This window comes from Chelon labrosus (assembly GCF_963514085.1).
Source record: "Chelon labrosus genome assembly, chromosome: 2".
NCBI lineage: Eukaryota > Metazoa > Chordata > Actinopteri > Mugiliformes > Mugilidae > Chelon > Chelon labrosus.
In genome coordinates this window covers 15,299,564-15,316,100 of record NC_140338.1, presented here as the reverse complement: position 1 = coordinate 15,316,100, position 16,537 = coordinate 15,299,564, and the positions used below count along the sequence as shown (strand labels likewise).

The 16,537-nt window shown below is 42.2% G+C and overlaps 1 protein-coding gene across 3 annotated transcripts; it reads right to left on the bottom strand.

Moving 5' to 3' along the window:
* Window positions 1-6,389: 6,389 nt before the first annotated feature.
* Window positions 6,390-16,314, bottom strand: tmem192 (transmembrane protein 192). Of its 3 annotated transcripts, none has more exons than XM_084556417.1 (6): window positions 16,215-16,314; window positions 15,286-15,438; window positions 14,666-14,927; window positions 14,417-14,539; window positions 7,935-8,040; window positions 6,390-7,092 (listed from the first exon to the last, which is right to left on the bottom strand). In XM_084556417.1, the coding sequence occupies exons 1-6, from the start codon at window positions 16,242-16,244 to the stop codon at window positions 6,978-6,980; spliced, it is 789 nt and encodes a 262-aa protein (XP_084412543.1). In that variant the 5' UTR covers window positions 16,245-16,314; the 3' UTR covers window positions 6,390-6,977. The 3 variants fall into 3 exon arrangements, with proteins under 3 accessions (XP_084412543.1, XP_084412542.1, XP_084412544.1); XM_084556416.1 differs by having other exon boundaries at window positions 15,286-15,441; window positions 16,215-16,311; XM_084556418.1 differs by having other exon boundaries at window positions 15,286-15,477; window positions 16,215-16,306.
* Between the last annotated feature and the right edge of the window lie 223 nt (window positions 16,315-16,537).

Sequence of the window (16,537 nt, the reverse complement as noted above, 5' to 3'; positions counted from 1 at the left end):
TGCACAATGCTTCAGAAGGAAAGTAGCAAAACAAAATGGAGAAAAGCAAATGATAGCTCAGATATATTATCAAAACTATCATTTAGTGTTTTGTGTTCAAAGCGCTGTTTTGAGTTCAACCACATATTAAAGTGAACAGGTCTGCTCTCATTGTGAGGGGCTGGACTAAGACGACCGAGTATTTAAGAAGGTTTTTGACAAATGGGTAATTTCAAAGCTACAACAAATGCTTTTTCAGGTTTTCAGGTACTCATTTCCATGATAAATCAAATAATTGTTCAGTCTAAAAAATGTAAAAAGTATTCAAGGCAAAAGGTAAAATTTTCAAGACCCATTCAGTTAGCAACAAAGCAACAAGTGTTCATATTTGAGAAGATGGGACTGAAGCGATGGTTGGAAATTAATTTCATTAACAGTTAATCATAGTTACAGATAGTTATTTGTTGACTAACAGGTAAAATGACACTAAGACAACTCTTTGTGGATACATTACTTTCATAAATGTAGACTCATTCTACAACATTTTCAGATTTAAAATGCTATGTCTCCATTAACATGTCTAAACCTTTGATTTAAATCAGGAGCTACCTGATCAAAGCACAAGCAAACTTTAAAACTAACTGCTACAGACACACTTGCTGGGTTAATTGGTGATTTTAAATTGGCTGCAGGTCTGCATGTGAGTGTGAATAGTTGTTTGTCTTTCTGTGTTAGCCCTGCGATAGACTGGCGACCTGTTCGGGGTGAACCCGGCCTCTCATCCAGTGTCAGCTGGGATGGACTCCAGGTCCTCCGTGAGGATGAGCGGTTATAGAAAATGGATGGATGGATGGATTTTAGGTAAAACCAGGAACCATTCAATGAAGAAAATGAATCCGCAACAGTTTTGATTACTGATTAACCATGTATGAAACTAAAACAGCCAATGTCACCTATCTGGAATGTAAGGATTTGCACCTTTGCTGTTTTCTATCATTGTAATCTCATTATTTTTGGATTTGAGACTATTTAGACATATTAAAAGTAAACAATAAGGTGGATTTATGTTGGAGAAATGTCATCTAAACAGAGGGGTGAGGTTTCTCTGTGAACTGCAGCCCTGCCAAGGTACTGAGGTACTTTAATAGGAGGTTGCCTTCTGTGTGTGTGTGACTCTCTCGTAGGGGAGTGTTTGAGCAGGCTGGGTAATCCTTGTAAAGACGTATAATCCCCAGGAAGAGCAAATATTACAACATGCCATGCCCTAATCAGTCACACACACACACCAGTGGGAGAATTTTTGTACGTTTCACTTGTGTCTGCTTTTAAAGGCAGATGGAGAGAAACGGAGGGTCACAGTTCATTCTGGCGACACAGAGGTTTGGCAGAGGTTAGTGGATACCAGGTGGCTGTGAATGACAATTGAGACGTGATTAGCATATTCAAATTGGGGGGAAAATAAAAGTTTTTTAAAAGACAATGGCAGCTGATATGCAAAGAGCTGCTTGCGGCAGAAACAAACTACATACCTCAGCTGAGTGTTTGCGGCGGGATGAATGAGTGTCTGTACGTGAATGTGTGGTCTGTGCGTTGGTCAAATCCATGAGGAATCTCTGTCATTTCAAGCAGCATTTTTGCAAACACCATAAAGCAATAAAGGCAGCATTTTGAAAGACAAAATTACACGGACGCGAAAACACACACACACACACAACACTACAATAAAAAAAACAAAAAAAAAAACAGAAAGACTGGCCTCTTTTGTCTATTTTTCAGCGCTAAAGAGAGTTGACGGTCCCAGATGCTTGTTCAAAGTCTCTGTAACTGTTTTGAGCTCCGGGGTCCATTAGTGTCCTGCTGCTTCTCTAATCCTCATTCACATGTAATGGCTGACATTTCATCTTAATGTGTTAATTCATTAGCTGGGCGCTGAATGGAGAGTCTCAGTCCACAGAGACGGCCGTAAGCAGACACGCTAATGAGTCCCCACACCGGCGGTAACCACTGAGGTTAATGCCAAGTGACACGGGTTACCTGGTACCGGAAAATCCCCCTGGTATACCACCAGCTGACGACCTGGATGAGAGGCAGAGCCAAGTATTGATTGGATTTTAATGTCATAATAATAGTACACCACACAGACTAGCAGTAGCCAATATTGCAAGAAATAATAATCTGTTTTTTTATGGCTCTACTGAGACCATATGAACCGGTTGGGGTCCTGCGGCATTTGTGTACTACCAAAACCAAAACAATAAAAAACATGTTATTAGAAAGTATATTTAAGACAGTTCTGTCCTCAATACCAATACATCGAGGATTAATATCTTAAATTAGTCACAGTTGAGTCAGAAACCCACCACGTTTTTAAACTGTGCTCTAAAGAAATACTCAGTTTTATCCTCTACTGAGAGAAACAAGCCGCTAAACTCCCAGAAAACAAGGAGAGGCCTTCATGCTGACATTCGGAGACACTAGCATCCCAGACAGACAGACTTTTCTAGTCCAGCGCATCTCTGGATTTTATTCAACGGGGACCACTGCCCCAAAATGCTTGATGCAAACAGCCCCCACCTCGTTCTCAGCACCACCCAAAAGCCCCAGATGTGTGTGTGTGTGTGTGTGTGTCCTCAACAGTGCGGGGGCAGGGGAGGACAGAGGGGAGGAGGGGTCTTCTCCTCCGAGGACCTGCTACTTTCAGCTACAGCTTCTTAAATCTTCGCTCTAATGTTTTAAGTGATAAATCAAACCTGTCTGCTTTTTCCGCTCTCTTTCAATATATCAGTCAGTCACATATGCGCTCACACACACACACACACACACACACACACACACACACACACACACACAGTGCAGCATAAGAGTATATGTGTTGGAGGGGCAGTGAGGGTGCAGGGAGGGGGCTTCCTGTCATTTGAATTACCCTCTACATGTGGGGTCAATATGTGCATTGGTTTAAGAGTGTGTGTGTGTGTGTGTGTGTCAGGGGTTGAGGTGGGGGCTAAAGTGGGAGCTACACCCCCTCCATACTCCCCCCTCCCTCTGTGATGCCGTATAAAGGAGGAGGGGGGATAGGTACCTTTGTCACTTTGCTCAGAGACACTCTCACTGGACACACAAACACTCTGGACACACGCATTCCTCGGAGACATACCGATTGTCCTCAGAAAAGACTGTGTAGCCTACTTCTGGATTCTCCCCATCGTGGGGCCTGTGGACTGAAAAGAGAGGAGGAGAGAGCTGAAACACAACCGAACATCATCAGTCCAGCCCGGACCAGAGCCAAGAAGGACTCTCCAGAACTTTTTGGAAAAAAAAAATATTTATAAATTAGCAAACAGCTGCTTCAGCCATGAGGATCTTCAACCTGCTCTACCTGCTCTTGCTGTTCGTAGCTGTCGTAGCCCCGGCCACCTCCGCCAGGCCAGGTAAGCGTCCTCAAAGTAAGGCGTCCAGACAAAAAAAAATAATTATAATTTTAATTTTAGATTAGCTATTTCTTTAGGTTGGGGTAAAAGATTTAAATTTAACGGTCAGAATATAGTCCGGCCAAAAGTCCAAACTGTCGTTCTAAATCACTGCGCACCGTACGTTAAAGTGTAGGTAACCATAGCAACGAGCCTCTACTTTTTCTACGCTTACACGTCTCGGTAATAAAAAACAAGACTTATCTCAGACAAATGTGTTGAACTCGACTTCCTACATTTAGAAAAGTAAAAATAATGTTTGTTTCTTTTTTTTTTTAACCATTGCTTTAGTAAAACTGCGATAATCCACTTAAAATGTAATTATAACGGTCCGTCACATACCGTCACAGCGGGATGTGATGTTCCGTGTATCTCGAGCTTCAACGTATGCTGCGTTCACGTGTGGTCGTGCAGCTTTGTTAAAACGTTAAAACCGAGTAGGGGAAAATAGTTGCGATTAGCCTCGAAATAACACAAAGGAGCTACGATAAATATCAGCAACAACAAAGCCACAACCAATCATCCAATCATCATTTGTGACACAATAATATTCCGAATGAATTATTGTTTTTGATATGTTTATCATTATGGCCACAATTCCTTGAGGAATATTCCTATTTTTTTGCTGTTCACGTGAACCTAGCAACGAGTGATATGCGCCTGGTTGGTGCAGCAGGTGCGCTTTTTACGCAAACCCAGGCTACTTTGCGGTTATCTGCGGCACAAACAGCTATTGTTTGTTTTAAAAAATAAAATAAAAAATAGAGAGAGAGAGGCTGCGGAGTTGAGGTCGTGATCGTGATGATGATGGAGAGGAGAGGATGAAGGGAGGAAGATGGGGAGGGGACGGGAGCGGAGCGCCGCCGGGGATCGGGTCAGCGGCCCCAAGAGAGGCCCCCTTTGTCCCCTCCTGGAAGGCACTCCGGCGCGCTTTTGTTAATCACGGTGTTAAAACGCCATGCAAATACCCGAGCTTTATTAACATGACATGGAGGAGCAGTGCCAAGTGTAAAGAAGCCTACCTTCAGGCGTGGGGAGCAGTGTCTTTCAGAGGTAGCTGGTCATGGGGGGGCCCGGGGGGTGAGTCATAAAGTCATCTGGCTGTTTACCTCTTCCTGGGCTTGGCTGGCCGCCTGTGAACCACGGGAGTCAGAGTGGATTTATTAGGGACGTTTAAAGATAATCACGTGTTAAGTCTGAGCGTCCGGGTTTGACCCATCTGTTTGCAAATGGGTCTAAATAATAAAACATAAGAAAGTCGCCAGGATGGGGTCAAGTTTAGCCATTATAATTAAACATGTAGGAGATGAAGGTTCATCTTTATGCTCTGGTGAAGCCCATACTTTCTTCCATTTGGTATTAATTAGACTTGATATACAGGCGTCCACCTGCTGACATAAATCTCCCTTAGCACCTAAAACCACATCAGTAAGAAGTTAATTTGCTTCACAGCGGTCGAACTAACTCAACTGATAATATATGTTCCTCCATCTCTTTATTCCAGATTTCCTGAACCTGAGGAGAAGATACCACAGACACCACTGCCTTCACAGACGCTGCATGCCTCTCCACTCCAGAGTACCCTTCCCCTGAGGTAAGAGACACGTGTTTCCGTGCAACAGGAGGTTATGAGCGGGGTGGCGTGATACATGGCACAAAGCCGGGTAACTTAGTGCAGAGCGGGCAGGTGGCAGTTAAGAAGGTGTGTGTGTGATTAGTGGCAGAGTTGTGCGTTCATGCAGAACAGGGGTGCATGGGGAGAAGGCGAAGACATAAATCTCACTAATGATGAACTGGAAGGTTTTAGCACCGTGAGGAGTGTTTGGACAGGGCAGTTTGAGTTGAACTCACCATAGTAGGATACTAAAAAAAATGTTTTTCCATAACAGGCAGAAGCCCAGCGACGACGGTGATCTAAGGAGAGAAATATGAACTGCAGCGTGGCACATACACCATGGATGGATCCTTGTAACGAGACCTGGAACAGGGGGACAAACTATGGGACCTGCAAACCAAAGACTATAATGTATATGTAGCTGCTCTTACACACATCCTGCAGCTGGGAAAAATCTGTTCAAAGTCAGACTCACCTTGGTGTTGACTCATTCCTGTTCAAAAGCAAACCATGAAATGTTACGGCCGCACACTGGCCACGGATCTGGCTCTGGCCAGTTGAGAGCACCGACAAGAAGGAGGGAGCAAGGAGCCGAGACAACATTGATCTTTAAGTATGACTCAAAAGCTGTGGACCAAAGAGCTAGAAATATTGTTATAGCATTCCTACAAAGTGTTTATAATGCGTGTATGCACTTCAAATGTTTATTGATTTAAGGTTTTTAATAAAAAAAATTATAAATGTGCAGATTGTCTTTGTGCTTGTGGTAAAATAACTGAGTACATGTCCAAATAAATGTGGTCATTTCCACTTAGTTCAATGTTTGTGTACCTCTAGTGTTCTAAATAGATGTTGTAACACCGGGTCCTGATGATTCAGCACAGTATTTACCTTCTAAGAAGAACAGACGCGTCTTTATATTTGTGAGCTACAAAGGCAAACAGGATCACGATACCTGCAGGATTCCTGTTAAACTCCGGGCTCATGGGAAAGGAGTCGTAAACGCCGCGCTCCCCGCGGAGTTACGAACGCCGCAGCATAAAGGACTCACAATGGGGAACAAACACCGAGGGCTCAAATAACGATCTCAATATTTCGTTAACGCAGATTCCCGTGACTGGTGAAATTTAACACAGAAAAGGTGAGGCGGGAAAAAGGCAGCTGACGTTGACACTGTAGAGTTTCTATTGTTCTGTTGCCGTCTCCTTTAGCTCTCACGGCGCATTACACAAGGCAAACACAACACAGTAGCTACTTATTTACAAGCACTGCGTCAACTCTCATCCTGGGAAAGGTTTAAACAAAATGAAACAATCATAACATAAGAGTATTAAACATTTATTGGAATTAAATGTTACACAGACTTAATGAACAGATACCCTGTCACCAAATAAAGCATTGATATACATATTTATACATTCACAGATAAAATAACAAACACTTTACAGCGTTATTTCTTGCTTAGACTCAGGTAAGTGATAACCTCTCCCTCCTTAGTGCAGATGATCTCTAAAACAGTCTCTCCCAGCTCAGTTTCTTTCACGACAACAAAAGCGGCAGCATGCACGGGTCACCGGGGGTCGTAACGCGGTGATAAAAACCCCTCACCTCTGATCTGTGACCCACGACTCCTCCTCTCCGCCCGCCACTTTGCCTCCTTAACTGTCCTCCACTTTCAGTCCACCTCCTCCCGCGTTATCAGTCCAATCTCTGGTGAAGAAGCCTCACAGAGGAGCTCATCAGTGCATTTGCTTACTTTAGTCTTTTATCCAGTGTTTCCCGCAGCTTCAGTCAGCCTTTCTCCTCCAAAGCCGCCGATCTCCTCTCCTCTCCGAGCTTCAAAATGATCAGGCTCTTTCTCCAAAGGGCTGGAGGGTGCTGTCGGCTGGCTCGACGCGAAAGAGGCCGGGCCGACGTTAGTGCTGAGCGGTGAGGTTGAGCAGCCTCTTGCTCAGTAAGGTGTTGTGCTGTTTCAGGTACTCTATCAGGTCGGCCTGCTTCTCCACCACATCCTCCAGACTGGAGCCCCCTCTGTGACACAAGTAACAGCAACATGAGCCCCTTTCACATCTGGAACTCGTAAAGTTTCTGGTCTTAACCGTCTCCTTAAGGAAAAGGGTTCTGAGCAGCTGCTTAAAAGGCTAACAAAGCTGATCCCTGGTACTGCTAAATTAAGTTCTGGAGAAAAGCTCCTGTTTACAAGATGCTAGCTTTCAAAAGTACAGGAACTTCAGGGTTGAGGGTTGAGGGTTGCAGTGCTGAGCATAACTGATATGTCATGTACTCGCAGCATTTTATAACATGGTCAAACTTTGGAACCGTTTGATCCCATTCACAAAACCATGAATCACATATATTGTCAGCCTTTACTTATACTTTGACTAAGTGCCTTTTATCCTTCAAATACCGTTGTCCATTGCATAAATGGTCCGTAACGGTTTTATTCAGACGTGACAGTTATGAATTAGATGTCTGTGTAATACTGTGGTTGCCGTGGTTCTTTCTTTCAACGTCATTTCGTTCATCAGATTGCTTTTATTGGAAACAACAATTTAACTCTCCTGTCTATTTTGTGTCTGGACAATATTAAGTTTGGGTTAATCTCTATTTAATGTATTTAACCCTTTGCTGGATATACAGTGTTGCTGTACTGTTTATTTATCTGCATTAACTGTAACCTTCTTGCAAAATGAACTGATAATTAAATAGGAACATTTAACGTTTTGCTGCTGAAGCCTTTTCGTCACAGTGCCGTCATTCAGTTATGATGTTTGCAGAGGGGAAACATAAACCTGACACTGCCACTGCCTCTACTGAAAGTGTATAAAAGAGACGTTGAGGAGTGGTTGGTCGAGTGACCGAACCGTTTGTACCTGAAGCCGGTCTCTGTCGGTAGGCTCGTGACGCTGTAGGTGTGTGAAAGATCTTCCTGGCTCACATCTGGCGCAGCCCGCTCCCTGTTGAACTGAACCACCTTGACTGGTAACACAAACAGAAACACATTCCCTTGCTTTTTACAAAAAAAATCATCCAAAAATAAAGCTACATACATTGTTGAGCAGTGAGAGCTTTCTTCCGGTGTTAAAGACACAGGTGAGAAATGGCACACATTTGTTTTTTTTATTGTTTTCCATCCCTCTCTTTCTCCTAAACACACACAAGCTGTTATATCCTGCACTTAGTTCTTATGGGCTGCCATATCCTGCACTCAAACCTCTAATTCTCACACCCTAAACATACACCTTTACACATGGGGCAGGGCTAGCAGCAAGGTGTGGGTGTGGCAGGCAGAGCAGCAGTAAGAGGAGCCACGGCTAAAATATATGTTGGAGTTGCTTGAATTGTGATAAGGCCCCGTTGTGTGTGTGTGTGTGTGAGTGTGTGTGCGTGTGAGGAAGGGCAGAGGGAGGAGCTGATAAGACTTGAGTGTCATTAGCCAGAGGAAATTGTCAGGGAGGTTCTAAAGAGCGCTATCTTTACTTTGCTACGGCGCAGCATCTCCGCATCCACACTAACACACAATCCAAAGAAATACTGCACATTCCTGCATAATGAGACCTTAAATGTGTGTGTGTGTAAATAAAGTAATAGAAAGCAAGTATGTGTGAGAGAGAGGCATTCCTGACAGGCAGAGAAATGGAGTGGTAGAGAGAAGAACAGAAGAAGAAGAAGAAGAAGAAACAAAGAAAGAAGAGCCTGTTTGCCTTAATGCCAACATATGAAGATAAAACCACCTTCCCAGCTTTGCACATGTACAAAATTTCCTGAAAATAACTTTGGTCCATGTGAATTACTCTTGATGAAATACAGCATTTTCATTCTTACACATTACAAAAAGTACTATAATCACAGTGGTCAGCCTTTGTAAAGGACGCCTTGCAAACTTGCAGGAAACACATTGCAAACACCAAACTGTAGATTTCAGGCTTTCTCAAGCCGCCACCCAAATTACACTGCACTGTTGACTAGAGGCCTTCCAGTTCCTCTAATAACGCTTTATACTTATATATATTGAATTGATTGTGTACTTCCTGAACCAAGTCTATAAGGTCAGGGATCTACAGTCATCCATAGTGTCTTCCCACATGATGTCTACATGCAAGGATGTGTCATTGCTGCTTTTTGTCTTCTGTTTTGCAGTCTATTCGTAGAAATTTTATAAAATATTGTGTGAAGAACTGTTTGATAAGCATTTCAATTCACTTTTTATCCACGAACAAAGAAAAAACAAACAAAAAACTCAATTAATTGAGCTGCGTCATGCAACATTTCCACGTGGTACAGAATGATAATACAGAAAGGTCATATGTTATTAGACCTTTTCATTCCAAAAGACACTAAGCAACTAAAATGTGAGGATATGTTTTTTGTATGTTACTTTTCACTGTTCATTTCTAATTATGTGGACAGAACCTGCGATATGGGGTATTTTGGGGTATGGGGTATTTTTCTTAATTCGTCTTAAAATGTCTAAAATATGAACAAGTGATGTGTTAAAAGTAACTCATAATATTATCTATTAAACATAAGATAATGTAAATAAGGTAATTCTGGTTTTCTGCATCTAGCTAATGAACGCTGAGCTAAGCTAAGTTGTGATAATATTATCAGAAAAAGCTTTAAATGAATGAAATGAAATAAATATGTGCAAATACAAAAGTTTAAGTTGGTGTATTATACCACATAGAAACACTAGGATGGATGCATGGACGTATAGATGGATGGATGGATAGCTGGGTGATGGATGGACGGAGGGTAAAGAGTAAAAGAAGTGCCACATTTCACACGTTCCTGCTAGAGGCTCTCACACGGCCGGACAGACAGTGCTCAGACTGGGGTCTGCTCACATCTGAGGAGCTTCAATCACCCATCCACAAGTGAACATTTCCAGGTGATAACAGTGATACTGCAGAGGTGCTAACAGCTAATTGTACCGCGTATAGGTGCTCAACAACCGTGCACCGCCTGAAATGAAATCAAAGAACTGGAAGGAAATTGATCCCAGCGGCGGCCACACGGACTGATCCTCAGCTTGAACAGACAACCAGAAGACGAAGATAAGAGCTGTGTTAACACCTCTGTAAGTGCAGTGTGTGACATGAAAGGATTTTACTGTAGTGTGCATGAAAATAAACTCAACTCATGACACTGAGGGTAAACTCGTAGGTGTGTGGGAGAAGATTTGAAGACTCGTTTCAAGGAGAAAGTGAAGCTTTCCACCAGACTTACATAGAAAGTTTGATAAATCAGAAATTCCAGAGGATGTAGGTTTAAAAACGCTCCTTTTTGTGCAGGTAGAGTTTGCACCTGAAAACTTTCAATGCATCCTAAACTAAGTAAATCTGTTTAACTCCTGTGTCCGAACTCACAGTTTGATTATTTAAGAAATATATTACAGGAGACATTACAACTTCTAGGCTAAAGAAACGAAACATAAGATGACTTGTTTTGGATCGGCTTCATATGTGCTACCACAACTCATATATCACATGTCATATATTGTAATCAATAGCTACAACAAACCAGAATAATGCAGGTGTTGCTGTGATTGTTATTCCAATATAAACAAGCATAACTGAATAAAGAAATACGGTTTGAATCTTCAGATGTGACGTCAGTCTTTTTTTATTCCTCTCATCATATAGTGGATGGGTTTGTGTGAGATTGCGGTATCCTCTATACCAGTGTGTATGTGTGTGTGACTGTGTGTTAACTCTGTGCCCTGCAGTGCTTACGCTGAGTTCAGGCCGGGCAGAGGAGAGAGATGTATTCTAAGTTAAGCCTTTGAAGGCCGTGGCATGGCTTTGATGTGCATGGAGGTCTATAGAGGACAATGTATTCATGTTAAAATGAGAGAGGCAGAAACATACAGAAAACCTCAAAGACACACACACATACACACACTTACAATCAGCCCGCACTTCAAAGGGAAGCTGAACGAGGCCTTCCTGTATGGACTTCATAGCTGCAGGCATTATATCTCTCCCTCTGTGTGTGTGTGTGTGTGTGTGGGGGAGTCTTCATTTTCTCCTCGAGACTCTTCACTGACGTCACCTTGACTCTGCATCGGTCAGCGCTAGCGCGTGCCTGCACTCGGTCGGCGCTGCGAGGCGTCGCTTGGTTTGCATCGCGCCTGACTGCACTGATCTGAGGAGGAATGCGACGGGCGAACAGAGATACCCCCCCCCCCCCCCCCCCCCCACACACACACACTGTGGATCACCAGCACTGTAAACACAGGGACAATGTGTGTGTATCTCCTTGGCGGAGGGGGCCGAGGGCTTCCCTTTGGCTAGGTTAAATCCTAATGCCTCTTATCTTCTCCACTTGGCTCTCTTGGTATCTCCATCTAACATCTGTACCCTTCAGCTGCCAAACACACCTTTAATATGGATTTCCTTTCAATACAGAGTCTTCTCTATCAATATCCTCTGATTCGGCATCTTTAACAGCAGTTTTCCTTTACACTCTGACAGGAAGGCTGATGTGTTGGCCTCCAACAAACACTCAAATTTCTCGTTTACCGTTTGATTACTGTGGTAAAATGTGGCATATTTGATTTTAAACGTATTTGTTGACTACATTGGAAACATCAGAGTTCTGGCAAACCATGTTTCTTCAGGAGTTAAGACGCCACGAGAGGCCACGAGCCGCTTTAGAGCGCAGTCACAGTCACATTTGTCGCATTTTTCTAACCCATTCGCCGTCTCCAATAAAAGCATAAAAAAGCCCCTAAAAATATTCACCACATAATGACGTAGTTTGTGAGAGACTCATTCTCACTTGGCAAGATAAAAACTGAGCATCTGTACTTAAATTCCTTCAAAACATTCACTCGCTATTGAATGAAATCAGCCAAAAATCTAAAATTTACTTTTTGTTAAGACAAGAAATCTGAATCAGTAAAGTTCAGTCTTCAATTACAAAAACTATGATTCTCAGTAAAATGTCCCAACTAACTTAACTTAGTATTTCCATAAAACTGTAATTTTCTCATTTAATTCCCCTTAAGTACACAGAGGCCATATTTTAACACCCAGATCACAAAAAAAAACATAACTGATAAAACTGTATCTGCAAACATTGTAAATGTGCAATGGTTATAAAAATTGCAGGATGTGCAAAGTGCAAAGTAAACACTATGTTTACCGCTGCATTTATGAGTAGGACAAGTAATAAAGGTTTTAATCAACTAGATTACAGCTGTAAGCTTTATTCGTATTCAAACTTGTGTGTGGAGGCACGTCTATAAACATATAAATAAAAACAACTGTAGTAATATAAAACATGTCTTCAGAGCAAAATGAGAAATGCAGCGAATTAGACCGTGTTTAATGATAAGCAATACTAAATCTTTAAAGTTATTTCAGGCCTAACGCAGGATAAAACCCGCAGAGCACAGATTAATTCTCAGGGTCTGCTCTGTAAGAAGAACCGCCCGAACACACCAGTGGTTTCTGATCTGGCCGATCCTAATCAGTGATATCATGTGAGACGTCTCCTGTGTTATTCAGCGATTTGAGAGCAAGTTGAAGAAAATACAAAATATCTCCACCAGTTGGTGATTACTGTCTTTTTGTTACACTTCTGTAAAAAATAATAATTCTGGCACGACTTCACCTTCCGCCAAGATGCATGGAAGAAGGAAAGAAACTGTAGAAGGGTCAAGACTGCAGCAGAACTTTAGGTAAATGGAACAATTTTATTAAACTGACACGTTTTGGCTCGTGGCCTCCATCAGGGTCATTTTCTTTACGCTTTTAACATCAATTTTAACCGATTCTAATGTCAGTTCCACTGAAATATTTGTTTTATATAATATATTGATTTTTTCTGCACAGTTCTTCCCGCATACATTTTGTTGTGCCATTCGAATAATCAATGCAAACTGAATCTATGTTTCTTCCTCATTGTCCCAAACACTATGACCTTAAATTAAGCAAAGGGCTACAGAGTGTTTTACGCTGCAAGCAGCATTACTAAAAAGGAGCAACTCTCCAGATGATGTCCGTTACTTCAGGTCATTTCCAACAAAGCTACTCAATCATCGCGCCACACTGTACGCAGTCAAACCAATTCGTTCTCGAGCTCTGAGGCGCAGAAAAGAAAAATCAGACAATGGACACACAGATAGGCATGGGTATCATCTGCCAACGTGTGCACGGTGTTGGTATCAGAAGCAAAGAATCAGCAGATCAGCAGAGAGAGGGAGACAGAGGGAGGGAGGACAGAGAGCTGAATGGATGATTGTCATGCTGTCGAGTCTGAAAAGGGCAGGGCAGGTATTGTGATGCTAATGGTGTCAGATAGAGAGTGGGGGTAGTGTGTGTGTGTGTGTGTTTGTGTGTAATGTAATCTACAGGGTGTGCCTCCACAAATGAGAGATGATATTATTGCTGCCATCCCCAGTGACGCTGCATTGATGCTGGAATGAAAACACACTCAGCGCAAAAAAAAAGGGAAAATCTTGTGGCATCATAACCCACAACCTGCATGGAGGCGTGGTGAATCTGTATCTCTATCTGCAGTACGCTCGACACAACTGGGGTCAGCATAACAGCTAAGGTCAGTTCATGGTTTCAGCAAGGGTCGGCATCTTCCCAAGTCACTAAGGGCCTATATGAAGATCCCTCTGCAGATGTCTCTGTGCAGCGCTAAATGACTCTCGGGACTGTACACACAGGAAATGTAAATATCCTGCAAACAACCAGTTAATCCCTTATATTCAGTTCATAACACAACTGTACATGCTTTACAGTGTAGTACAAAGCACCACTAGCTCTAGCAGTACTGTCACCTCTGGACATGCCTGCACTTTAAGTAAATAATACAGACTTTCTGGTTAGATGCCAGCTGTATTTAATTAGCCCCGAAGCTGTACTCTTTACAAACACTGCACACTGAACTGTAAACAGAGGATGTCAAATTAGTTTCTTGCTTAACTTTTTCACTTACAGTTCAACCTCGCCTTCAGGCTTGCTCTGGGGGTTTCAGGCCGGGTTTTGTAAAGCAGTCTTGAGACGATTTGTATTGTTATTGACGCTATATATAAATAAAATTGAACTGAACTGAATTGAACCCGAGTGCCTATTGGTGAAAGGGGAGTTGAAGAGGAACTGAATGCATGAACGCGCTATACTGCACGTGTGGCGACAGTAGGTCGCGGTTTGGTAGTAATTTAGTTTGGCGCTCTTTATAGAGAGGGGAAGTCTGTATTTATTTGCTCATACTAAACGTGTACGTGTAAAATTTTATAATGATGCCACCACTCCACGAGTACTTCTGCAATCTAATTCAAGAGTCAATCTTCACATTCATATAATCAACATTAAAATGAAAACAGGAATCGGTTTACCTGTGTAATATAGCAGGCTTGGCACAACCACCAACAGCTCCAATCCCAGAACACTGAGCAACATGTAGATGTGTATACTTTGGGTTAGTCTTGCAGCGAGAAGAAGGAGCAGCAGAACATTTCCTGTTCACACACAGAAACACACAGGGGCATTTAAGTTTTAGCTTTACTGCCTCCTTGTGGAGAAAACTGACAGGTGCACAAGCTGTGAAAAGGTTGATAACAGTACACAGAGATGACATGTCATACCTGCAGAGTGTATAACAAGTGGCAGGTGTTTCAGTGGCTGCATCTGTCTGTAGAATCTCAGGTATCCTCTGCTCCGGACTCGATTGTGGTGGTGGTGCACCCAGGCAGTGAACAGCAGCACCAGCGCCCACAGACACACCTTCCCGAACACGATGGCGCTGTCGCCTTTTACGTTACCCAAAATGCTCTTACACACCCCCTCTGGGTCAGATTCCAATATGCACATTACTGCCAAACATATCGACAACACTACATACAGAACCTTAAAAGAGAAGAGAAAAGAGGAAGTGAGATGTCTCCAGTATCTTAGCACAGACCGACACATCGTACGATAAGATTCAAAATCCTTATAGTTATATACTGAGATATACTGAGTGACAAGTAACTCAGACCAAGGTATAATGATTACAATATATCACAAAATGCATTAACAACAAGAAATCATACCATGATATCAAACTAAAACAAGAATCATCAAGATAAAAATATTTATTTAATTACGTTTTCAAACATATATTGTGCTTTCAGCAGTTGTTTCTAAGTAATTCAGCTCCCTTTTCATTCTTCTAAACAAAAATAACCTCAATAATACAGTGTGTGTGAACAAGTTCATATCATACATGCAGCAGAGACAGCAGGACGGCGTGGCAAGGTGTCGGTAGAGTCTGAAACTCTCTCCTGATGGCAGACTGCAGGGCGTCAGCAGAGATCAGCGGGCCGTCCACCAAAGAGTCTTCCTCACTGCTTCGTGTCATGTCGACTGAGGGGCCTGCCTGCTACGATGGACGCATTAAGGAGAAAAACAAAAGTAACTGGGAAGTTATTTTACTTTATACTTTGCCCTGGGCTGGTCTGTGTTTAAACGAGATGTCAATGTTTACTTTAACGTTATAAAACAATTTCATCATAATATAATCTTAATTATTAACATTACAACAGCTAATCCAGGAAATGGGCAACCAGAATTTAATCTTCATTGACCTTTGTTCGACTATTTATCTTCTCGTTTTTCTACTTGTGCTGTAACTGGATCTCAGTATTCAGTTTCATTCCCTTTCATGTACCTCATATTTCATTTATTTGTGATTAATACATTTACATTAACTGTTACTAATTTGTCTTTTCGTTGTAATAATACATTTTCCCCTCAACGAGGACAATAAACCTCTACCATACTTGATTTATGCACTTACAGGGTCAAAGTGCCTGTGAGCAGTTTAGCTTGTGGTATAATAATACCTGTCTGCAAGAGAAAGTAAAACCATATTGGTTCAATACCTAAACCAAAAACAGGAAACGGCCAACAGACCACGAAATTCAGCTTTTAGTGTGTGCTAAATTTAAAGATAAAAATTTGAAAACCTAATCATATCTAAACGTATCCTTCGCATATATGTAAATTATATATGCTATGTTTTTAGCCGACAGTCGTAGCTAGCTAGCTAGCCAGCTAGCTCCCAGTCTAACTGACACAGAGTTTAAAACACTGCACGGGAGCAAGCGACGCGTTGACATGGCAACCAGTTAACGTTAAATAGCGGGTACATACTGCATAAAGCCAGGGTCCCTTTGAGCCCATTCGTCTCGACGTTTGGCGTTTAGAGCAAATTGATCAACAACAAACATTAGCTTGTATCCTATCTGGCACAGAAGCGGCAAATAATACAAGCGCACTTCCGGTTCACTCCTTTTCTGGTTCCGTTCTCTGTTGAAACCTTGGTTCCTAGCTCAATCGTTCCGGCAGTGGGGCGTTGTCGTTTATTTAAATTAACTGAGAAAAACAAGCCATTTCTACATATATTTTGCTTCTCACATCAATGAATTACACTTTGTCAGTTATCAGGGGTTAACGTATATTTATATGAAACTAGC